At 34.9% G+C, this 27,342-nt stretch overlaps 1 protein-coding gene across 1 annotated transcript; it reads left to right on the top strand.

Annotated features, from left to right (window-relative positions):
* Positions 1–694: 694 nt before the first annotated feature.
* On the top strand, positions 695–26,709 carry LOC128986333 (glia maturation factor beta). Its single transcript, XM_054406657.1, has 5 exons — positions 695–953; positions 9,346–9,436; positions 18,840–18,889; positions 19,359–19,491; positions 22,413–26,709. Exons 1-5 carry the CDS (start codon positions 951–953, stop codon positions 22,550–22,552), a joined length of 417 nt encoding a protein of 138 aa, XP_054262632.1. The 5' UTR covers positions 695–950; the 3' UTR covers positions 22,553–26,709.
* Positions 26,710–27,342: the final 633 nt, after the last annotated feature.

Below are 27,342 nucleotides of genomic sequence, written 5' to 3'. Positions count from 1 at the left end.
AAAGTACAATTGCCTCACTCGAGAAACCATTCCTCACTCGCCTACGGCTCGTGAGTAAGGATTTCTCTCGAGTGAGTCAATTGCTCACTTTTCTCACTAGTTGCACAAATAACTATTGTGTATTTACGAAAGATCGGTTACTGGACTATGACAACATTGACTCACTTAAAAAAGTACAGATATAGATTTTAATTCATATTTTTTCGGTTTTAAATTCTGTATGTTTTATTTGCAATATTCATTAATTTAAATTTAAATCAATAAAGTGTGAATTAATGAGCTGATGTCAACTGTCTTCCATGTTATCTTATGGGACGTCTGTCACTAAACAACACCACTGGCGACGTTGCCAATTCTAACAGGCCGCGGCCTGTAGTTAAAGGTGGCCGTGGTTTTCCACCCTTCCCATGCGCGTTTGCTACAAATACAAACTAGTACTGGCTCAAGGAAGAACGGAGCATGGGAGCAATAAAAGAATGTAACTAACATTAATCAAAGTTCTTGAAACTGGGATGACACCAAAGATAAGTTACATAATCAATGAATATGATAAGACTATAACCAGTGATCAACGTATAAAAGAAATTCATCACAGGTACTGTGTGAAAAGGTAGAAAGGTTTTCAATGGAACTGGGCCTGGAAGAAAATCGCTGTCTGTCAGACAGACTCAAACTGTCACTAGTGTCATTGGGTTGGTTGAGTTGAGTCATTAACAACAAGAACAAACATCTTGAAGCATTACGATTACACTAGACTTTTGCGAATTTGAACAGTGAACATCAACATATTGAATTGAGTAGTGTAGCGAGTGACACCTCATCCAAACTTCAATTCAAACTAATTAGATTGCCAGTTTATAGCCAGTGTTTCTATGTATGATTGAATAATCATACAACTAATTCTTTGTTTTTTATACGCTTTTGGACACTTTTAAGACTATTGCATTAAAATGGTAAGTAATAAATAAATATTGTTTAATGACTCAAGTTGAGCTGTCAAAGGCTAAAACATGTTGGAAAAATATCATAAGTCTTGCTTTTGCTACTCTCCCTCTTGAGCACTTGAGCAGACCTTTGACTTTACGAAAGCCCCTCAAACCCTCCTTTCTTAACTATTTACAAACTTCTTGATCTTGTGTAGCCCTTAAGAACTTCATTTAACCTATGTGTTATATTCTTCTATATGGTTATTTGGCACTATCTCATCAATGGTTAAACAAGCTTTAATATAAAGTCTAGCTTTTTTCTATAATCTTTTCACAATGTCCAGCCTCATCCTCCTAATAGTGTTTGTATATGAGGCTATAATGAGGCCCTATTTGTAATTAGGGCCTACCTACTTTACAACAAGTGTCCAATCTGGCAAATATTTCTGAAACAGTGTTAAGCTTGTTGCACGTTGCACACAAAGATTTTCAAACGTTTAAGTTAATCTCTGGTTTTGTTTATCAGTGATATCATAGAACTAGCCACCACTGGATTATTTCCTTTGGGGTTTGTCCTAGGCTACTACCAGTAACTTAGATGGTTTAAGCAAAACAGTCCAACTGGATTCTGCAGTGGCGTGACAGATTTTTACAGGCCCCCCTGCAAACTTATTTTTTGGGCCCCCCTCTCATGAGTTATTTTTTTACCACCGATACAATTAATGATCAGATTAACTTAATCATAAATATTGTAGAGTAGTAAATAAATTAAGGACTATGTTCCATAAAAGGGTGGTGTTAAGTATTTTAGTTTTGGTTTGATGAAAAAGCTACATCACTACATCATTAATCAATACTGTAACAGTATTTGTAAACAGTTTTGAAGTAAAATAAAAATACCTTATTTTTTCATCCATATCAGAATGTTTATATCAAGGAGGTTTTGCATTAAATTTATCACACATGTTATCCATTATCCTGATAATTAGACTAATTCAGTAATTACAAGGCAAAAATATGGTCCGGATTCCACTATAAACTGTAGGCCCCTTAGTTGCCATTGGCTATTAATTAACAGCTGTGTCTAAAGAATATGTCAGCCTTAGTCACTAACAAGACTAAAGATCGCGACACTCATCCTACACTCACCTCCATTCATACTTGCCATAAAATACCTAGGCCTACATTTGTATGGTCACCATTTCAAAGTAATGTATTAAAGTATTTATTTATTAGGATAGTTTAATATTTGGTTATATATAATTAACTCATACACTAAAAGTTAGTTACCGTAAAACGGGGTGACTTGAGCCCAGTGGGGTGACTTGAGCCCAAAACGCAAGAAAAAGTTTTGAATTTTCGTTTCAGAAAACCTAAATGATTTATCAAAAGGTTTTATATATCAATTTGAAGGTTACCTAATTAGCTTTCACCACAAACAATTCCAATTATATTAACTGTCCATTTTAATAATTATAAAAAATAATAATGTTAACACGTCCGAATCTGAATTTCATTACGTTGAAAAAAGGTTATCGGCACAATGGGTATTTGCACTTAAATGAAAATAAAACTATTTTTCCCCATTTCATTATTTCCTTGACAACACAAACATGTTGAAGCATGTTTGATTATGTAATGGTTTAAGTCAGTATGACCTGGGTTTACCTTATCATGACCAAGTTTGGCAGATTTTGGGGTGACTTGAGCCCACCTGTGTTTAAGTGGTAACGTTTGTTTAGTAATGAAATAAGACACTTTTATTGTAATAAATAATATCTGTTGAATTTTTTCAAGTTAGAAAAAATTAGAATGTTAAAAAAAGTTAGAAGTTAAAGGAAAAATAGCAGCCCCCACACCCATTACCGCCAGAGGATCTTTTGCCGTTCCAGAAGTGGAAAAGTGGCGGTTAATGGACAAATACTTAAAGTAGAACAAGTGCTTTTACTAGTGTAAATAGTGTGTAGATAAAAAACAATTTGTTATTTTTACATTTAGTTAGTCTATTATTGACTGTCAAAATGTCTATTGTGAAGTTTTCTATATCGGAGTGACGAATCGGTTCGGATTAACTAGAACGAGATATTGGCAACATTTCATTTACAGAAAAAATTACTTTTTTATATTTTCAAAAATTGCTGGTGGACTTTTTAACGATATTCAGATCTTCAATATTTGGTAAGTAAAATTTGTTTAAATGTTTCTGTAAGTTTTTTATAAATTTATTACAGTTTCGACGAAAACTTTGTGTTTTGTTTTACACTTACCGTCATTAAACCTAAAAAAACAGGAATTTTTAATCTAAAAAAAATACCAAAATAGTCAGCTATATATGTGGGTTCAAGTCACCTCATGGGTCAGTGCAGTGGGTCTAGTGCATTAGAATAGCATTGAAATATATCAGCTGGGTTCAAGTCACCCCGACCAACGAGGTGACTTGAGCCCACCCATATTTTATTTTTTTTTTTATAGTTACACTAACTTTAAAAAAATCTTATTCCACACATTTGTAGAATAGACCAAGACTAAGTTTACTGTACAGTAGAACCCCTCATATCCGGCCACCACGGGACCAAGCCCCTGGCCGGATAACGATTTGGCCGGATAAACCAACCTACAATGAAAATGACAATTCATACCTAATAATAATAGGTAGGCCTAATCAATATATGCAATCAAAAGTATCATTTAATTCTGTTCTGGGATCATTTTTAGAAAAATAAACATGTCTATAAAAATGAAAAAAATACCTATTTGTAGGTTAAAGTCATTATTGTAAGTAATGAATGTAGGCTACAAATATTATGTCCAGGTACCGTAACAAAACATATTAAACGGAGGTAAAAATGACAATAAATTGTACTTTAAGATCATTAGGACTTAAATGGTACTTGCATTTCTACTCAACATTCTTAACCATTTTGTGAAATAAAAAATTAATGTACTCGTACTGTACTGTACTAAACCCACTTTGGAAATAATCAGCCAACTGATCAGAGGTTAGGCCTACTAGCTCAACTGAGTATAGTGACTCAGCTAATAAATGTATAAACAAACAGATAAATAATGAGAACAATTTATTTTATGACTTAAGCAGTCACAAAGACTAGTGCTTGTATCTAAACGTCTGTAAGGTGTGAGAAAAAAATTTTGATATTGGCACCTTGGACGGGGCCGGATAAACAGAGGACCGGTAAAACCAAGGCCGGATATGAGGGGTTCTACTGTAAAAGATTTATAAAAAAATACTTAATGGGTTTACTTTAATGAACAAGCAAAGTTCAAAAGTGGGCTCAAGTCACCCCGTTTTACGGTAATTTAAAAGATTGACATACTTTGATCACAGGCTTCAATAACCTACCCTATTGCATTTTTTGTTTTATCTTTGTATGGATATCAAGCGTTAACATTAAAAACATTATGTCTATAGTATTGGTTAATTGTGAGGTAAAATTAGATATAGGCTAACAAACACAGTTCAGTAGGATAGCAATATATTGTATTTAACAAAATACAATCAATATTAGGGCAAAAATAAAATCTATCTATCTATATATATAATACGTGAAGCCGTTTTTTGTTAACGCAACTCCTCCCTTATTTGGGGACCAATTTCAACGTTTAAGGTGTCAAAAGATTCGTCTCAACATGTAGTTTTGCAATAAGGTTTTAGAATTTTGAAATTCCTACTCTTAAGGGCGTGAGACCCTCTCAAAGGTTGGATTTTCCCCATAAGAAATACATAGAACAAATTTAAAAACAAAAAACAGCTGTTTATAAAAAGAAACTCTTTAGCTTTTTGGGAGTAAATATTAATGTTTGTAATATTGAGTAGGTTAAGACCAAGTTAAACCGGTAATCAGTTTGTAGGAAGAACAGAAAATACCCCAAGTTCAAAGAAGAAATATTGAAAACGTGAGTAGGAGACAATTAGGAGAAATTTTGTCCCTCTATGTTATTCATTGTTACACCTGTGATAACCATTAGCCTTTTTAAGAAAGACCCACTATTATTCATAATTTAAGTTTGTTAAGTTTGCCTATTTTTTTTTAAATTATTTTAAACCTGTTAAATGTTAAACTAAGGGCAGCCTATATTTTGGAATTTTCATGTCAAATTTTATTAATTATAAGTATTGCATCTTATATCTTTTTACAATAATAATGACGATGTCAATTACAATAATGTATTGTTTAAAGACTGAATAAATGACTATTCAATGACTATTAATAGATATCTTATGTGTATGAGGAGAGTAGAAATACAGAGGTCTGGTCTAACAGACACCCATCCAGATACACATTCACTTGGTGATATGAATAATATTTGCCAGTTCTGCTATACAACGATCTGCTATGCAACTCACTTTGGAAGTGAAAAAATATACGAAGCGCATAGTGTTGTCACAGTGGTAAAGTAAACTTGCCTAATGTCAGATCAAATGAATATGCAAGAAATGTTTACTTCTGACACTGACAAAACAAGATATTTCAAATCATTTAGTATAAACTATATTAATGCTTTGACTATGATTAGTTCAAGTAGTAAGATTAAACCAAATCTTGGCGGACCTTATGTTGTTATTGTAAACTTTTGTATTACTCGCGCCACTTCAATTAAGAAAAAACGCAAATGGATTGTTTACTTCTAGGTTATGTTGCCAGTTCCTCGGAAAAACTTATACAAGGTTTATTGACTGAATTTACCAACACAATCCAGACATTTCAAGTCAAGAATAAGAAGTTTCAACAACTCATTTGTTATTGAAAGTTTTAGTGGCAATATTAGACCAAACATAAGTGAAGGAATTAGTGTTTATGTATTCAACGATCAAGTTGTTAGGGTCAAGTTTATTTTTATGATTTAGGAAAGGCAAATAATATACGCTGTTCAAAAAGAGAATACTAAAATTGCTATCCAAATCGTATAGCTACAAGGGTTATCCAACCTATTTCGACAAATGAATCCATACTTTCAAAACGTTGGGACAGGTATTTAGAGAAACTCCACTGAAAAACGTGAGACTGACAGACAAAACGTTAAAATATGTTAACCAACTTTCAATGGTGTTGCTGCTTTAGCCTATTCACAGCAGATTATGACAGTCCAGTTGGCAAAAAAGGAGCACATGAAATGGTTGATATCACCTCACTTTTCAGGGTTCTCCACGAATAAAATTTGTTTGATTAGGGGGTCGTGTCTCAAATCAAAGAAATAAAATCACCCAACTTAAATTACTAAACACAGGTCATCAGTAGGCCTAAGGCAACAGTTTTCTTCAATTCTCAATGCTGGAAAAAAACTTTGTTGCAACATGTTAACTCGAATTGAAGCAGATCGATTAGCATTCATTGGAAGTTATTAATTAAAATTGAGAGCAGAAATAATGTAGGCTAGATGAGCCTTGAAGACGCAAACAGAGATATTTAAAATTAGTTTCTAACAAGTGTTTCAACAACTCTAAGTAGCTACAATTACTCAAATTTAAGCATAAACTTTTCTTTGGCGTTATGTTTCATACTATGCGGCTCATTGAGCCGCACGGGATCTCTAGTGTAAAATAATACAATACGAGGTGTTAGCCCGTCCTACGTACGGGAATTCAGTAGTCAGTTAAAACCGTGCACAATTCAGATCAGCTAATTTACACATATGAAGACAAAGTTTCTTGCAGTTTTAATGTGAAAAATTCTCTCGTAAACAAATGTTGTGTGACCAAATATGTTTTTATTCCATCATAGGCCTATACAATATGCATTTTAAATCCGATAATTTTACAATAAAACAGCAATTCTGCAATTTTTACGATGTGAAAAGCGTTGAGTGAGATTTGCAGCCGATTCGCACAGACACACACTGATTATAAGTAGCCTACAGTATAGAGAGTAATAATCAATTGAGAAGTGTATAGACCTAGTCAACGATACCACCTTCCATAGCATACCTGCTTCTTCCATAATTATTATCACCACAATACAACTACTATACACAATTTCCAGTAGGTCTGAATAGAAACGACCTAAAATAAAACGATAGTATCCAATAAAATTCATAGTACACATAATTTAACTTTGGTGTCCTAACATCAAAACTAATCGTCCCACCTATCCTTAATATCAATTTCACTGCATTAATTGCTAAATAAATAAGTGTAAACAAAGAAAAGTAAAAACAATAGTAGTTTGTTTTGAAACAGCTGTTTGGTTCAAATGACATTCATTTGAAAAAAGAACTGGTCACATGTAGCAGGAATATAAAAAGTAAACACGCTAGTAAAGCTATATAATGACGTAATTGTCAATGTTTATTATCCATACCGTTATCAGTTCTATCCTTGATAATTACCATAGATAAAACATACTCCCTTAGTAGATTTCTCATCCTTATGGAACAGCTGAAGACAATTTTATTGTTAGTTCATGTACGGTTTATGTAGAGGTCGTGTTTTGTTTACAATTTGTTTCCCGTTATTACAGCCATTTAAAACCTCGTTCAACCAAATTATACGATCTAATCATAAACAATAACTTGTCCCCTAGTTATATAACCAAACAGTAAAGCACAAATCAAGAAATTAACCCTAAAATAATGGAAACAAAGTTTCATCGACACTAGCACCTTTGTGTCACGTACATGAACTAGACACGATAAACGTGCTTCAAAATTTACAATGGGATGAGAAGTCTACTTGTGTTGGTTAGTCTATGTAATTACCCACCCTCATTGAATAAATGTACATCGTAATTTTCCATATTAGTTCTTTTAAACTACAATATATTCATAGTTGAAATAAAAGTGATATTTTCACGTTTGGGGGCGCTAATATAGGCACCCCCAAACGTAACCACAACTGAACACGATTTCATAAAAGGATGGTTTGTCTAATTGCAGTATCCTAGGTCAATGTTGCCGTTGTGTTCAATCTATGTCATCCATCTGTTTATCTTTGTATAAGGCTGAGGCTGAGGTTGTGGTGGTAATTTAAAATCGTGATTCCTGATTATTCTTGATCTTCTTTTTATGACATCAATATTTCCGGGCCTATTCCTAACAAAGTTAAAGCAGACAAACATTAATTGTAAACAGAAAGCTACCATGAAGAATTAAAACATGTAAACATTGTTATTTTTCTAATCTTTCCTTGAAAAGTGGAGCAGTAAAATAATTTGCATTTATCGTTTTTTATTAAGACTCGTGTTCAGAGCCTTGATTTGTTCTGTCGTTCTGTGGTTTAATTAATTTTGGTCTAAACTATTTTAAACTGTGGTCTAATCATCTCTACTAATCTTACTTATTTCCTATAATCAATGACAAAATAAGAGTAAATAAAATAACTTCACAGTTCTATAGTTTTTATTTAACCAGCTGTTATAACAAATTATATTGCTCTAAAACAAATCGAAGATTACAAAGATTGCTTTAAAAAATAATTTGAACATCCTAGTATTTTACTATGTATATTTAATTAATCTGTCATCCTCTTACAGAAGAATTGAACGTATCAATGATTAGCATTACACATAGTATAAATAAGTCAACCCTAAGTATGTCTTTACATTTTTATCCATATGCTGAATTTGTGACACAAAAGCTGAATGTTTACAGCTGTTATGTTAAGCAAATTATTTTATGCCAAAAGCTAGTTTAGAATCTTAGCGTCGGCTGCTAGAACTTTTAAAAATTAAAACTTAATTTCTAAAAAACTGGGACCCTAAACTAATATTATGGCTTCGACATTCCCTAGTTTTCAAAATTATCTTTCTTTCAAGTCAAAAATCATGAAAATCCGTCGAGTGGTTGATTCAGAATCGTGAAATAAAAAAAACACTGTTTCGTTTTAATATTATAGATTAAAAGCCCCAGCCAACGTTCATGACTTCAGGCTCCAGGTAACTTAATGTTTCAGAATGTTTGCAGACGACATAAGCAGTGCACTAAATCACAGAGAAGTAAAATATTTCCCGGTGACGAAAGTAAGATTGCATAATAATCAATGACCCACGTCTTAAAACGTTAAATTTGTTACCTTAGTTTGTTATTACTGAAGAGGCCTAACAAAATTAAACGATAACAACATATTATTAATAACATTAATGTTATTACTTGTTCAATACAATTATTGAATAATTGATAATACATTTAAATAAGAATGAACTCCAATTTTTCGGCCCCACTTGTCTCACGGGCTTCTCTGCTCGCCGTTTCCCGCTCAGTGGTTCAAGGGCCCCCTCAGCTTGCGCCCCTCCCTCCTTCTGTTACTCCACTGCGATTCTGGTGTGATAACAGTAACTTATTTCAAATTTCACAGCAATGGAATGAAAAAGTCAACTACGATCAATGTTATTTAGTTTTTAAATTGGAACCACCTCTTAACTAAACTTACTGAATCACCCTATACTAGTAGAGTTTTTCGTTTCAGTCTATGAAAGTGTGTGACATTGAAGATGATGTGAAAGATGCTCTGAGACAGTTCAGATTCCGCAAACATAACAACAATGCAGCTTTAATTTGTAAGTATATAACTAGGCTACTAAGTTAAGGCTAATTATATTACTTCTTAAATAATAAGTTGTTGGGTAAAATAAGTCTATTGTGAGGTTCATATAACTTCCCTTCTGTCGGCTAAACTAGACATAATACAGTAGAACTCCAGTTGTCCAATCTCCAACTTTCCAAAACACAAATTTTCCAAATTGCTTACAGAAAAATTTATAAACCACTGTTTTTTTAATAAGAACTTGCTGCTGTACCCATGCTTCGCAACGGAGAGGACACTGAAGCGAAAAATTTGATCTTTAACACGTTCGCTACTGAGCGTCGCCAATGAATACACAAACTATAAAGAAGAACAGGTCCTATGGACAATATTCTAACAGTATTTTCAAATTTGGCGCGCGAAATATCTGTAGTTCTGCACTGAACCACCACTCAGCGCTGTAGTCAAGTTTAGCACGCGGTGAAGTGCGAGAGGGAGCGACATACACTGTTTTCGTCCCCTGTGGGCCAGGCCATGAGAGAAAGAGAGAGGGGGCGAAAACAATGTATGTCGCTCTCTCTCGCACATTACCGCGTGCTAAACTTGACTACAGCGCTGAGTGGTGGTTTAGTGCAGAACTACAGATATTTCGCGCGCCAAATTTGAAAATACTGTTAGAATATTGTCCATAGGACCTGTTTTTCTTTATAGTTTGTGTATTCATTGTCACAGACTGAGGTATACATTATGAATCTTACACATAGACCGGCTGTCACTTGGTTAACAGTACACACAGACCACGGGCGAAAACCTGTAAAACAGTGATTATGTACATTGTAATATGCTAAAATCGTGTTTGTAAATAATTTATTCTTGTTTTTTTGTATTTTTTATAACCTTTTGTAATGTCGCATATTTGCGACGCCCAGTCTACAGCGAAGACAATAGTGAAAATTATCATAATTTTTTTGAAATAGACCAAACGACGCATATATATGCGACAGTTAATTTTTGTTTGTGTTTTGAGGTGAAAGTAAGTACAAAATACAGATTATTCAAGAACAGTTTATAACTGAACAAATATAAAAGCTACATATAGGATAATGTAGCATACATACTGCACAGGGATGAAGAAAAGTAAAGACCTTTTTTTTAAACTATCATATGACGTAACCAATCATCATATCCACAGACCAAGCGACGCAGTTGTGCGTCAGACATCTCTGTAGACCACTGCAGGGAATTCAGTGCCTTCAAATAGACCGTTACAAAGATATAAGCATTTTAATAACATTAGAACCCCGACGCAAATATGCGACGGCAGTCTATTGTAATGTGACTAGCCGTCGCATATATGCGACGGCAGTCTATGGGTGGAAACTAGCCGTCGCATATGTGCGTCGCTAGTCCATTTGAATGAAAAATTTCGTACTATTACAGTAGCGAACGTGTTAATTCTGTGGTATAATATAGTTACACATTCCCCTTTGGTTTCAGGAACATATAGCTCAATTGAAACTCTTTTCTTTAAGGCTATGCTAACTTATAAGGCTACCTAGTACAAATGTATGAGTATATGAGGCGCTGATGCATGTATGGAAATAATGTACCCATACGATTCAATTTTCAAATGATAAGCTTACTTAAATATTGATGTCGTTGAAAAACTTACATATAAAGTAAATAAGGAAAAATAATCGCACAACATAAGGCACTGTAGCAAAGAAAAAAAAACTGATTATATTGATTTGACCACAGCTACTGAGATTTTTTCAAAGTTCAATCTTTACCTGCAGATCAGTGTGTATATATCACAATAATAAGCAAAAATAAAGTAATGGAAAACTTGTATAACCTATTGTTAATCAGGGCACAGATTTAACCAATTTAAATATAAATCAACAACATAATACATAACAGTTAATATTTTAACTCGTTCCATAGTTCAAAACGTGTATGCGTTTGCATTAATTTACATCTTAATTTAAAACATTGAGTAAAGAAACATAGTTACGTTACAGATAATTGATTTTAGAAACAAAAGTGAATTGCGTCACAGAAACTACTACACTATGTACTTTGAGAGAGCTTTGCCTGTCAATTCGTAGGCAGCGCCACCAGCATCGTAAACGCTGGTGGCGCTGCCTACGAATTGACAGGCAAAGCTCTCTCAAAGTAGTTAACGCTTTTTACCATGCGGTTGGCATTCTGGGTTATGGTAGTATGTTTTATGTGATTGCGTGCAGCTTAGTTTTGTGATTTTCTCCATGGTCATATTTAAGCAGTGTTGTAAACACAACTAATAAGGAGGTTTCTGTAAATGTAAAAAAAGCAAATGTAAAGTAATTAATTAATAGAAGAAAATATAAGTAGTAGCTTATAGGTAGTAGCTTTGATGACCTCTGGACAGAATAAAAGTAGGTATAGTTGAAATTTAGTTTGTAAATTGAATTAAAACACAAAAGAAAGTGTAAACATTGAGTCAGTTAAATTTTTAAACTGTACCAGTACATATATCTCTGTATGAGTTTTTAAAACCTATAAAAATCCTGATCCAAACATGTTTTTAACCAGTTCAAATTTGTAAACAAAAAGCTACAATATCAAAATGATTCCAAATCATTACATTATAATTGTTGCTATACATTGACCAGATCAACACAATGAGAATAATAATCGAACAAATGAATGAATACAGTGTTGGTATATATCTGGTTTTTATAGACTTTATGAAAGCCTTCGACTCTATTAAAAGGGACCAAATCTGGAGAGGATTGACAAGATTAGGAATCCCTGGAAAAATAATTAACCTAATCAAAGAAATGTACAAGAACTACAGTTGTAAAATTATACACAATGGACATTTAAGCAACCCGATAGAGGTAAAGCTAGGGGTGAGGCAAGGTTGTGTCTTGTCACCAACCCTCTTCCTGGTTGTGTTGGACCAGGTGTTGAGGAACATAAGTAGGAGAGAAGCAAAGGGTATTTCCTGGGGTCTACAGCAGAAGCTTGAAGAACTTGCATTTGCAGATGACATCTGTTTCTTAGCCCACAAATTCAAAGATATGGAAGGAAAACTTGCAGATCTTGAAAAAGAAGAGAAAGCTACAGGGTTGAAAGTCAATGTCCAAAAGACAAAATCAATGAGGATCAATCCAGTAAATAACAATATGTTTAAAATGGCTGGAGAAGAGATAGAGGAAGTGGATTCTTTTACATATTTAGGGGAGTGTGTTGACAAAAAATGGAGGGGCAGATGATGATGTAGTGGCCCGAATCAAGAAGGCAAATGCTGCATTTGTTCAACTATACCCAGTTTGGAGAGCTAGGGAAGTATCAACCAGAACAAAGTTAAGAATATTTAACACCAACGTAAAGTCAGTTTTACTTTATGGATGTGAAACGTGGAAAGTCTCTCTAGCAATCACAAACAAGCTACAGGTATTCGTGAACCGGTGCTTAAGAAGAATCTTAAGAATCTATTGGCCAGAAGTAATCTCTAATAAAGATTTGTGGACAGCCGCCAAAGAGGATCCCATAGATATACAAATTAAAAAACGGAAATGGCAATGGATAGGACACACTCTGCGCAAAGATCAAGACGCCGTAGAAAAACAGGCCTTAAGCTGGAATCCCCAGGGACAGAGGAGGAGAGGAAGACCGAGAAAAACATGGAGAAGAACAATTGAAGCCGAAATCAGAGAGGCGGGTAAGAGCTGGAGAGAAGTTAAGGCATTGGCTGCTAATCATGTCCGTTGGCGCTGTTTCGTAGAGGCCCTATGCTCCGCCAAGGAGTGACAGGAAATAAGTCAAGTAAGTCTATACATTGTAATGATCCTTCTGTTTCCATGAAAATAAGCATATTTTCATAAATATTTAAACTAAACTTTTCTCACAAGCTTAACACTTTTGAATCTTGGGAGCAGAACCTGTACCTCTTAACCTCTGCTGATTGAACTGTCAAATTATAGATGAGTGAACGAAGTGAACGAATCTATGTATCGTGTATAGCGGAGTCGGAGAAAAGTTGTCCGCTGGAGTATGTGTGTGTGTGTGTGTGTGTGTGTGTTCGCACCTAAAACTCAAGAACCGTTGCACTTATAGCGTTCAAATTTTGCACAAATAGTTATGACACCAGTGTAAAGACACCATTAAAATTCTAGATGATTCCGCTCAGTAGTAATTATAAAATACTTAAAAAACATTTTTAAATTTGTCCCATAAGAATAACATTAGGAGCTACCTTCTTCTTCTTTTTATTTGTTTACGTTTTGCGACCAACAATTTTGTTGTCTACTTGAGACAGAGAGAACGACTTTTACTCTAAGCTCTTTCATTCATGGAGTAAACAGTTTGGCGTCTATGAATATATATCATTATAATTTCACAGCTTTCAGAATAATGTTATTTAAGCTAATTAAATCTCACAACTTTCATAATAATAAATTGAACTTAACAATATTAGTCGGCAGTTATATACCGTTTATGTTCAGTATTAAAACAAAGTGAGCAGTCCGGAGTGTGGGAAGCCTTTGTGACAATTAGAATAATGTATCTGCAATTCTAAAAATGCTATGGGAAGGGAGGGAAACAGGCCCACGACGTCGGAAGCGGTGATGGAAGTAGTCAAGGCGAGCAGTCCGGAGTGTAGAAACCCTTTGTGACAGTTAGATTAATATACCTGCAATACTAAAATGCTATAGGAAGGGAAGGAAACAGGCCCACGACGTCGGAAGCGGTGATGGAAGTAGTCAAGGCGAGCAGTCCGGAGTGTAGAAACCCTTTGTGACAGTTAGATTAATATACCTGCAATACTAAAATGCTATAGGAAGGGAGGGAAACAGGTCCACGACGTAGGAAGTGGTAATGGAAGTAGTCGAGGCGAGCATTCTGGAGTGTAGAAACCCTTTGTGGCAGTTAGATTAGTGTAACTGCAATTCTAAAATGCTATGGGAAGGGAGGGAAACAGGTCCATGACGTAGGAAGCGGTGATGGAAGTAGTCAAGGCGAGCAGTCCGGAGTGTAGAAACCCTTTGTGACAGTTAGATTAATATACATGCAATACTAAAATGCTATAGGAAGGGAGGGAAACAGGTCCACGACGTTGGAAGTGGTAATGGAAGTAGTCGAGGTGAGCATTCTGGAGTGTAGAAACCCTTTGTGACAGTTAGATCAGTGTAAATGCAATTCGAAAATGCTATGGGAAGGGAGGGAAACAGGTCCACGACGAAGGAAGCGGTGATGGAAGTAGTCAAGGCGAGCAGTCCGGAGAGTAGAAACCCTTTGTGACAGTTAGTTTAATATACCTGCAATACTAAAATGATATAGGAAGGGAGGGAAACAGGTCCACGACGTAGGAAGTGGTGAAGGAAGTAGTCAATGTGAGCAGTCCGGAGTGTCGGAAGCCTTTGTGACAATTAGAATAATGTATCTGCAATTCTAAAAATGCTATGGGAAGGGAGGGAAACAGGTTCACGACACTTAGGAAGTAGTGAAGGAAGTTGTCAAGGCGAGCATTCCGGAGTGTGGGAACCCTTTGTGGCAGTTAGATTAATGTATCTGCTATAATGAAATGCTATAGGAAGGGAGGGAAACAGGTCCACGACGTAGGAAGCGGTAAAGGAAGTAGTCAAAGCGAGCAGTCCGGAGTGTAGAAACCCTTTGTGACAGTTAGATTAATATACCTGCAATACTAAAATGCTATAGGAAGAGAAGGAAACAGGTCCACGACGTAGGAAGCGGTGATGGAAGTAGTCAAGGCGAGCAGTCCGGAGTGTAGAAACCCTTTGTGACAGTTAGATTAATATACCTGCAATACTAAAATGCTATAGGAAGGGAGGGAAACAGGTCCACGATGTAGGAAGTGGTAATGGAAGTAGTCGAGGCGAGCAGTCCGGAGTGTAGAAACCCTTTTGACAGTTAGATTAATATACCTGCAATACTAAAATGCTATTGGAAGGGAGGGAAACAGGTCCACGACGTAGGAAGTGGTAATGGAAGTAGTCGAGGCGAGCATTCTGGAGTGTAAAAACCCTTTGTGATAGTTAGATTAATGTAACTGCAATTCTAAAATGCTATGGGAAGGGAGGGAAACAGGTCCACGACGTAGGAAGTGGTGAAGGGAGTAGTCGAGGCGAGGAGTCCGGAGTGTGGGAACCCTTTGTGAAAGTTAAATTAATCTATTTGAAATTCTAAAATGCTGTAGGAAGGGAGGGAAATAGGTCCACGACGTAGGAAGGGGTGAAGGATGTAGTCAAGGTGAACAGTCCGGAGTGTGGGAACCCTTTGTGAAAGTTAAATTAATCTATTTGAAATTCTAAAATGCTATAGGAAGGGAGGGAAACAGGTCTACGACGTAGGAAGTGGTGAAGGAAATAGTTGAGGCGAGCATTCCGGAGTGTAGAAACCCTTTTTGATAATTAGAATAATGTACAGTATCTGCAATTCTAAAAATGCTATGGGAAGGGAGGGAAACAGGTCCACGACGTAGGAAGTGGTGAAGGGAGTAGTCGAGGCGAGGAGTCCGGAGTGTGGGAACCCTTTGTGACAGTTAGATTAATGTATCTGCAATAATAAAATGCTATGAGAAGAGAGGGAAACAGGTCCACGACGTAGGAAGTGGTAAAGGAAGTAGTCAAGGTGAACAGTCCAGAGTGTGGGAACTCTTTGTGACAGTTAGATTAACGTATCTGCAATAATAAAATGCTATGAGAAGAGAGGGAAACAGAAAAAAAGTTACGTATATTACCAATGACTTTGGTTAATTAATGGACGAGAAGTTAGGATTGTTGTTGACTGAGATTTGGTTTTTTTAAGAGGTTGGTCCAGCCTCTTTTAACCTCGCCCGTGCGTGGATCGTTTACAGCAAAGCAATTGGTGAGCCGGTACAGTACAAAGGTGAATTGTACTGATAAAATTTAGTGGCAGTGACCAGGATCCGAACTCACGACATCGCTGCCTTGGGCCGGAAGTTCGCGTGACGCTACCGACTTGAGTCACCGACTCACCATTATTTGCCCCGACTCATGGGTCGATTTGCCCATACAAATAACATTATTGTGTACACCAGTGACACCGGTAAGTGTGCTAGGTGTGGGTAAACTCTTTCATTATTGCGCTCATGTTCACTCATCCTGTTACGTGCAGAATAAGCGTACTACTAGTAGTATTTACATCTGACTTCATTTAATATTTTTGTCTATTTACATTCTTCCAAAATGTAAACATTGAAACTTTGGAAGCCCATGGGGCGTAGCTCAAGGGAAATATAATAACAGGAATAGGCCTATATGTTAACCCTTTCTTAACCCCCTAATTCATTATTTCTTAATTTTATTTTAATTGGTTCAGTGTTTCTTGCGTGATTAAGGCAGGGTGCACACTGGAGAAATCCGTTTCAAGAAACCGATTTCATGAAACGAGAAACTTTAGTTGCTCGCAACAGATGGATTAGTTTAACACAGGGCAGTGCACACTGCGTTGCATGAAACTGTAATTTCATCTGTTTCTTGCAACTGGTTTACATGAAATCCAAAAAACAGATTTCGTATAGGCTTCAGTTTCACGTTTCTATTGGTTTTATTGACTACCTCAGTGTATTGTTATTTGTCCTCAGCACTCAGAGCTAACCTCCGGTTGGTGCCTTTCTTTGTTATTAGTGGGCTAAGTAATTCCAGCAAACGTTCAAAAAGAGGCTTTGGCATTCAAAAAAATTAAAACATTTGACAGGATCACTGCATAATTAACGAGCTACAATGTAAGTACTGTGTTGACCATCCCTAATCAACGGGTCAACCCAATACTTCCTTCTTTTCGTTTTCTTTAGCCACCACCAATATAGTCACATCATCGTCATCCGAATTAATATCACGAAACTGATGGAATCCCGTTTCTTCTGTGTGCATTTGTTACAGAAATGGTTTCCTTGAAACCAATTTGATGAAACCAGTTTCCTGAAACGGGTTTCTCCAGTGTGCACCCTGCCTAAGTAACAGACAGACATACAAACGTACACAATCTCATTTGTATGTATTAGTATGGATATAGATAGATTGTTACCTAAGTTGTTAGTGAACTATTACGTTGTTAATTACAATTCTTATTAAGTTACTGTGGTTTTAAATTTTAAAATTATTTCTGTAAGAAATTCGGATGATTGGTGATTTGGATAGTTGGAGATTCGACAATTTTGGAGTTCTACTGTATATGTCTAGCTTAGCCTAATGAAGAAGTGTTGGATGAACCTCACAATAGACTTATTTTACCAAAAGTAATGCATCATACAGTACTATAGAACCTCTTGCTCTTTAATCCGAACTAATTGGGACCGAGGATAGTTCGGACTATTGAATAGTTCGGATTACAGAACATATTGTTGATTTACATAAAAATTGCTAGGGAAAAGTGAAAAATGCTTTATAAATTAAAATACAGTCTTTACTTAATACAATAGTAAACATAGGGAATAAACATTACTGTACATTACAATAGAAACAATTAAGGCGTGTATACCAATAAATACAGTATCCAATGAAGAACTACTCTTCTGTGTATAGAGTACAGCAATGTGGTGTTCGGATTACAGGGGTTCGGATTTAAGAGGTTCTACTGTATATTATATCCCACGGTCGGGTTTACACCATCATTGTCTCCCGTGGTCGCGGAAAATGATGATTGAACGCCGCAATCGCGGCAAAAGCGTAGATTTTCCGATCGCGAAATTGATGCAGACGTGTTCTGTGATCGAAATAGTAAAAGCTATAGGTATGACTCGTCCTATTTTCTTTCAAAGACTCTGAATTTCAGTAAAAATCCTACCTATTGTGCAAATTTTTTATTATCCCAATGAAACCAGTCCTAATTTAGATTAAAATTAAGATATGGCAAAATATTGTGTCTATAGAGGGTTCATACATGAATAAGTTTTTCTAAGAATGTTCACAGATGAATGCTATATTATTTGACCATGTAGCCTATTTAGATTTTGAAATATTATGAAATTATCATTGTTTTTACGTAGGCACTTCTTTCTTTTTTCCTATGACAGTATTTTTAATTGAGTCAAAATTGTAGTGTAAACACTTTTAAGAGAAAGCTGCCCAAACCCATTAAAGTGTAGTGGTGGTGTGCCTGGAATTGAACCCATCCCTCCCAAGTCAATTATCAATTATCAATTGTTGAGATGGGGACGCCACCTAGGTGCGTATTTTAACCCATATATGAGTGAAGGATGAGTGTAGAATGGTGTGTGATGACCTGTGTAGCTTTGTTACTGACTAAGATCAGCGGTTTCATTAGTCAGGATCATTTATTTAAAGCCCCAAGAGCGGTTACCAATGGGCTAGCAACCCCACCAAAATACAGTACTAAATACATATGTTTTATTGTTATCACAATTGAACACTCATCTGGTAAACTAACTTATCTAATTGTTGCAGTGAAAGTCGATCGAGAGAAACAGAAGATTTGCATTGACTCTATGGTGGAGGTAATTATTATTTAGGGTTTTGTTTTCATGTTGCCCAGTTTTTTTTCAATATGTTAGTGTGATGTACTGCTAAAAACATAAGTTAATAGGCCTACATTTTTGAAGACTTGAATTAGTTCCAACAAGATAAAATTAAGCTCAATTAGTATCATGCTACTCATCCAAAAGTGTTTTAAGCCTATAATCACTAAAGGCTGTGGATATTTCCACATGACTATTTTTAGGAATCTTTGATCCCATACTTTAATTGAAAGATAACAGTTATTATATGAAGTGCATTATGAGAGTTGTATTGCTTGTAATATCAAAAGCCTATTGTAGTGAAGCTCCATAAGTGTTTAAAAATTACTGCAACAAGTTGTATTCACACTATTCATGTTCTAACTTGCACACAAAGAATAGAGACAATTTTATTTCATTTCATTTAATCACTGTTCTTCAAATTTACAAAATAAACTTTCTGAATCAGGACACTTGTTTGGACGACCTGAGAGACATTCTACCTGGTCACCAGCCACGATACGTTGTCTACAGCAACAAAATGGAACACAGTGATGGCCGAATCTCCTACCCTCTCTCTTTCATATACATCACTCCCCAAGGTAATTATAACATTCCAATAAAAAGCCTACAACATTCAGTTGATATACAAACGTCTGTATTCTAAAATGCGGAATAACAGCTCCTGTTACCTTTGATGTAATGTTTGGGAGATTTCACAACCATCACGAGATTATTGGGTAACTATTTCCGTTACTTTTGAACAAACCCGCCGATCTTGCGCTTTCAAAACACCCCTATTTTAAATGATTAAATTTATTATTAATTTTAGGTTACATTAGAAAGTCAATTTTTATTAGTTGGGTCAGGTTAGAATAGGTCAGTGACTTCAAATTTTCATATTACAAACATATTTTATTAAAATAAAATTAAACTATCCTAACTTAGCATGCTTTAAACCTAATTAGTGCAGAAGAGATTTTGACGTGATGAGGAATTTTTAAAACCAAATTGCTTGGAAGATTATCCAAAGCCCTTAACCTGAAGAAAGCCCTTAACCTGATTTTAGCGAATTTCCCATACAGGGAATAGGCTATTACCGTAGTACGCATTGTAAGACCTGGACCGGGGACCGATTTAATTTTTTGTTTTGAGGTCCCTAGAGGCCAAAAAACACCATCCGTTCAAATTCATATATATATATATATACATGTCCGTTAGCGCGATAACTCAAGAAAAAATGATCCAATTTTGATGAAATTTGGTACAAACGTGTCTACGTTTATTTGAACGAGTTCGCGAACCAGCATAATCGAACCATGGGATCAGGGGTTTTATGGGGTAAAAATTGGGTTTTCCCATTTTTGACCCTAAAAACAAAAAAATTTGGAATTTCTTTTCAAACCGTTTTGTAGAGCTTAAAAAAAGAAATAATTTAGTATATTGAAGCGCTGTTGTATGCCTAACGGTCACAGAGAAAATAAAAAAATAGTGTAATTGAAAATTCCAAAGTTATTCTTGTGGAGAAAATGAATGGAGAACTGTTGTAGTTTACTTGTTTATGGATATATATTGATAAAATTTGGCAAATTTATTTATTTCATCCTATACTATTGACATATGGTCAAAAAACACTTTTTACCTTCCCCGTAGTAGCAAACCTAAACACTCATTAAATCTAATGTTATTTAAATTGGGAATAAATATGTCTTATTTATGGAAATATTTTAGTAAAATTGTAATCAGATAAGTTGAAATTTGCTTAGTCTGCAGGTTTGCTGCGGCGGGGGTATTTTAAAATGTAACTGCAATTGTGAGGTAACAAAGCAGACAAAAACAGTAACAACAGGAGAACCAAGATCCGATTTGTGGCATTTCTGTACCTAGAGGATTTGTGATATTATTGCTCATGATTACGATTAGGTATTACGGGCGGTTCAGAGATTAACAGATACAAAAAATAACTGTTATGCGCTTTTAAGGTAAACTCTTGTGACGTTATTTTAACCAAACAACACTACATAAGGTAAAGAAATACTGCTTGTTTAGAGCATCGAAGCCATTGATTGGTATTTAGTCCATTGGCTGTGACACCGACACCATTATATGTCGAGTATGCCTGACCTCAAGCCAATTGTCTCTGCTGAAAATGTCTGCTTGGCTTATTCTGTGTATAGCCCTAATTAGACAGATTTGAAATTATTGAACCTTCTGGATTGCTGGATTACTGAGATCTAATTGTAGCATACACTTTGTAATGATTATCTTGTATTTACATGTGTTTAAATTGAAACATCTAATTTGTTAATGTAATTAATTGATAACAGCCTACTACAGGGTGTTTATAAAAAAATAAAAATAAACTACACAACTTCAAACAACCATAAAACCTTTATTTCTCCACTTAAAGCTATGAAATAACAATCAAAGTCTGGGAAATTGTTTCAAGTTTTTGTACATTAAAAGAAGTTTTCTCAACTTCAATATGTTTTTCATTATTTGCTCGCAAACAATTAAGTCTAAATTCCAGTTTGGACTAAACACGCCCCGTGTTTGGAAACATCATCAATGAATAGAAACGTTTCCATTGATATGTTGAAGAATGTTGCTTTTCCGTAACTAGAAGGATTACAAAAGAATGATTTTTCAACAGAACAGTGCTCCTCCGCACTGGAGAGACTTTGTCTGAGATTGTCTGGATAGGTTATTCCCAAACCGTTGGATTGGCCGTTATGGGCCACTTGTCTTCCTAGGTCACCAGATATTACCCTGTGTGACTTTTTTGTGCGGAGCTTTGTCAAGGATTGTGTCTATGCCAATTAAATGAACACCAAAAAAGAAATCAGAGAACAAATCAAGAGAGCGTTTGCTGGAATAAATTGTCTTATTTGAGGTCATGTTTGGTCCAAACTGGAATTTAGACTTGATTATTTGCGTGCAAATAATAGAAAGCACATTGAAGTACCTAATGGAAACTTCTTATCATATGCACCAAAACTTGGAATTATTTCCTAGACTTTGATTGTTATTTGATAGAATAAGAAAATCAAGGTTTTATGGTTGTTTGAAGCTTAAAAGTAAAAAAAAAACAAAAAAAAACACTGTATATTAGTGGCTTTTATTGAAGTAGAGGTCCCATCTGTTTGAACCAGCTGTAGCCAAATTCTTATTGAAAATAATGTCAACCCAGATCAGCTGATTGAGCCACTCACAGATTGTACAATAGTCTAAAACAATGCTTAAACATAATTTCCCCCCCTTAGTTTGTGTTATTTTTTTAGTATAAAAATATTGTTGTGTACAATAAGTTGTCGTATCAGTGCTTAGTTAAAATGTTGCCGTGATCAACAAAAATCAGCTATTTCCCTCGGCACCTTGTCAGTGGCTCTATTCTACTAGGATAATTTTTCTATTCTAAAACTGGGAATGGCTACAAATTTTTTTTGACGATGGAATATCAAGGTTCATCCATAACCAAAGGTAATAGTAAACAATATATAAAATTGTAATTCTTGTTTTGTAGATAGTCAGCGAGACTTGCAAGTGATGTATGCCGGAACTAAGCTCGCGCTGCAGAAAGAAGCAGACTTGACCAGAGTTTACGAGGTTCGTGAGTTGGACGAACTAACGGATGAGTGGCTCAAAGAGAAACTCAGCAAGTAAGATGGCCACTCTGATAAGCAGCTCGCCAATGAAATAAAACGTATGGGTACAAAAACAACATAATGGTGTTTTGAATTCCATATAGCAACATAACCTTAAATATTTTTAAAATTTAGTTACAAGTAGCAATGTACAGGTAGTTCGAGCTAAGCTTGCACTTGACCGATCGATAGAAATTCTCTACTAGCATATGTCAAAAACATTGTCTGCAGTCATGCGGGTAGCATCAACTGTCCCGCGTGAAGGCGCTGGAATGGATGAAAAGCTCGGAATGCTATTAATGATGTCTACATTAGTTAAAAGTTAGTATGTTGAACACTTTCACTTTTATAAAATTTCTGCAATGCAAATTATTAATCAATTTAAGCTTACCCATTTTTAATTACAAACAATATTCTTTACACTATAAAAACACACATTCAAAAACCACTGTGATGCTAGCAAAGCTGACGACTTACTAATAAAAAGAGTGTTTAGGAATTCACCTTGGTTTTCCATCTCCTATTAGTGTAGTATAATGTTAGTCATCGTTTTGAGGCACCAACCCTGTGAGTCAGCAGCAGGGCCGGTTCTAGGAATTTTTCAGAGTTAAGCGAACACCCGAATCAGCGCCAATTAGGATTCCCCCCACCACCCCCCCCCCCCCCCCCGACCATTAACACAACTTAACCGTATTTGTAAATATTCCCCAATACTATAGGGAACAATTTTTTTAGAAGTTTAAGTTAGAAGAATACTTGCAATATAAGATTGTTTATTATTCGCAGAAATTTAACATTTTTACACTTTTACTCATCATATAAACTTTAGCAAAACCAAGGCCACCCTAAAAAAACAGGCCGTCATGTTCGTCAAGCATGACGTCACTATAGAAGACGGCAATGACGTAATTTTTGCCGTTTGTGATCAGCTGCTTGTTTTAATCTTTCCTTGGGAAATACATAAATAAATACCTACGTCATTGCCGTCTTCTATCGTGACTTCTTTGGGCTTACTGGACTCGCCACCAGATGATTTCAACAAAAATCTACCTACACATTGATTTGGCTTGTTTTTTATCTTCCTGTTCCAAATTCGCCTTACGATTTCTATAATAAGTGCCAGACGTTTTCTTTGTTTCTGCCATTGTTTTCTTAGTATCGGCTCGCAAAATGTTTTACTCATTTATTCAGTTTATACTTTCTTCTTATTTAATGCGCTAATTATAGATTAAACTTAAAACACTCGTAATCATTCACTTATCAACAATCATGAATCATCAAAACAACGCCAATACGATACCGATACGTATAAAACTAAAAGAGTGCAGTACAACTACAACGTAATGCTCTGCTCTAGGATAAGAGAAAGAAGGGAGGGGAAAGTTTCTTGTTGTGACCAGTGGCGCTGCGCGCTTGCTTATCTCTAGTTAGTATGAGTGAGTCGTGAAATGAAACCCACCGGCGCCGCGCCGTACGCTGCCAAGCGTCAGCTCACTATAAATCGAAACTGCAAATGGCATCGAGTCCTTGAGTTGTAGTGCTGTACAAATATACACATTTTTCAAGTGCTGTTGGTACAAACAGAATAAATGCCTTTATTGTGGTATACTTGGACTCTGAGCGAAAATAAACAAAATGACGTTGTTCACGTAAAAAAAATTGTTCCATTGGCGCCACTTTTTCGTGGCGCCGTATGCGGCCGCGTAGTTCGCGTATGGGTTAAACCGGCCCTGGTCAGCAGAGGAATGTTTGCAGAAAGATCATTGCCTAGCTTCCACCCACCCCGCCTACACTGTCACACCGAGGCGCGCCAGACCCAAGTAGCTTAGCTGTAACTACCTGTACAAGGATTAATAAGGAAATCTTCTATCATCCATTTGTATATTTTACCCACAAATAAGTTATGAAAAACTTCTATCCTTCTACGTAACTAAACACAATCCTAAACGTAATCCTTTTACAATCCTAAACTAATTTTGTATAATGTATTTATTTTTTTATAAAGGAACAAGAAAGAGCTAAAACATGACAATAGATTTTTTTAATCTATGTATTTCTCTCACAAGATTCACGTTTTTAATTAAAATGTTTATTTTTATTTTTCTCTGCAGTTGAAGACTGTTAAAGAGTTATTAGCTCAAAAATCTAGTTAAATTGCAATTTAAAATTTTGGACTGATAATGAAATTGTCAATTACCCTACATTCACTACTAATCAATATTCTGAATATGGCGAGCTCGCAAACATTTTGGGACCATCCTTCCCATGATATTATCTTACCTCTGTAAAAGACAAAGACCTTGGTTTTTGTACACATTTTATATTTGTGTAGATTAGGTGTGATTATAATCAATAACTTTATATAATATTTGCTACTTTTTATAATACATATACTGATTATTGTTGTACAGTTTATGTGATCTCTTATATTCTAATTTCTAATATGTTTATGTTACCAGAAGAAGCCTAATTGTTTATAACTAATGTAAATGAACTATTCAATTTATGATGTTATAACTTTCATTTAAAAATATGATCTAGTTTTGTGGCAGTTTATTTGCCTTAAATAATAATGAAATTTTATTTGTTGAAAGATTTATCAATGGTGGGATTATTTTGGAAAAGTTATGAATTGGAATTCAGGTTTAAATTAAAGATTTTAAATTATAAAAAAAAAAATAATTTTTAAATGTTACTTATTTCATGTTTGACCTAAAACTGCATTCTTCAGATTTGGAGCTTGCAGTGTACTTGTGAATAAAATACATTTTTTCTCACTAACCACACCAAAGTAACGCAACTATTCTTTTTTATAATTTATTATTGAAATTAATCATCCATTGTGAAATCTACATTTTTTTCCTGAACCATTCTAAATATATAATTAAAGTGTACAAACGTTTAACCCCCCAGTACAGGCGCGGCTAATAGTAACACCAGTACACGCGCTCGGACTGGAATCCCACGTCTTACTTCTTACTAGAAACACTCTTTTATGTACCTAATAAAGTTCATATAGCATCAAAATTTCAAATAATTTAAATATATGTTAATAGATATAGATAAATTTCAAAATAATTACAAATTTAAATTGTCCTGTTGAATCAGTCAATCGCTGGCCCTGTTCTTCATCCTCTTGAAACATGACGAGCCTAGCTTTACACCCTCTAAGAGCCAACTAACGCTAAGATTGTCAAAACATTGCCATTGTACTTGGAAAGGTAGTGGGAGAAGGTAGATGGCACGCTTGCAGATTCACTTATTTCAGGGTGCTTTTTCAAATGTACAGACTCTTGAGTCTGCGGCGTGTGTACTGGAGGGTTAATTGAAACAATTATTATGGTATATAAGTAGAGACATTATTTACCTCAAGCCAATTTGTACTATCTATTCAATAATTAAAATAATCTACAGTACAAAAACTGGTCGTAAATATTTTAATGAATGATAGATTTAAGACAATTATAATAGTATCAAGGTGTCGAATAAATAACAATTAAACTACAATACATAAAATCAATATCCATGATATGTTTCTATAACATTGTGCACATTTTTTACTGCTTGCTGCAAGTTTTATCGTTATCAAAAGCTTTTTATTTTATTTTTTAGCTTGTAATTGTTTGCCTACTGAAATACAGTGTGATGAAAATGGTTGTTTACTATTATAATGTGAAAAATCTAAGTTATTAGGCATTATTATTAACTTGAACTAAAGCTGAATTTGGAATTTATCACACTAGTCTAGGTTTGTTGAATGTTTAACCTAACTGTTTTATTTTGGGAAGAATCTTTTATATATCTGAATCACACCATGGCTTCAATTATTCAAGTATTTAACAGTTGTCAGGGTATAATTATGTACAAATTAAAATAAGCAACTAGGGCATTTTTAGTTTTATAAGTTATCATGAACTAACCTGTAACTAGTCACATTCCATATTTTTCTCTTGATTTAAGTTTGGATTTTGATAAATTACCAGTGTTGTTTTCACTATTATAATTGAATTGTTTTCAAAGTATTATTATGCTCAATGGTCTTAATTCGCCGATTTACAATTTATTTAGACAATACTTATCAACAGTACATTGCCATGACATTTTCGTTACCTAGTATTATTCTCTTGTATATATAATGCAAGGTAAACTATTTTAAAATACAAACTTACTTGACAGCTTGGTTGTTTTATTTTCCCGTCTATAGAGAACTATGTATGAGGAGATTTATCTCAGGTTACTGCAGTCATCTAACATATCTCTACACCCTATATAGTGCAGTAAAAATAAGATAAAAATTCCATAAACCTAAAAAAAATTAGCACAACCGGGGAATTTGGTACAGATGTTGGGTGTACCTTCCTTTTGAACATACTAAAAGTCCCCTAAAATTGAAGCTGTGCTACGGCCGCCATATTGGAAAATGGCGGCATATTTCTGTATTTTTCGCTATACTGACTTTATTATTAGAGATACAGGAAAAAGCTAAATGTACAAAATGTAGGTCATCTAAAAATACACATTTTTTGTATTTACCATCTTTCTCTAAACCCAACGGTTTTTGAGTTATTTGTTATTAAGTATATTTAGTTTTTTCTATTTATCAAAAATAGGTGAAACACATGGAAATTGACCGTTACTTTCAAGGATTATGATAATTTATCCCATTTAGTTAAATAGTGTAATACTATAAAATCTTAAAATTTTAGCTTATTTTATGAGTAAAACCACTCTGCCACAGCAAACCTGCAGACTCAGCAAATTTCCATTAGATTGGATGTTTTATTAATTGTATTTAAATAAAATTAGATT

The sequence above is a fragment of the Macrosteles quadrilineatus genome, unplaced genomic scaffold (assembly GCF_028750875.1).
Source record: "Macrosteles quadrilineatus isolate MER2022 unplaced genomic scaffold, UCM_ALF_1.0 Scaffold_2__2_contigs__length_208266976, whole genome shotgun sequence".
NCBI classification, from domain to species: Eukaryota; Metazoa; Arthropoda; class Insecta; order Hemiptera; family Cicadellidae; genus Macrosteles; species Macrosteles quadrilineatus.
Note: the sequence above shows the minus strand (reverse complement) of the source record. Positions and strands in the feature narration are given on the sequence as shown.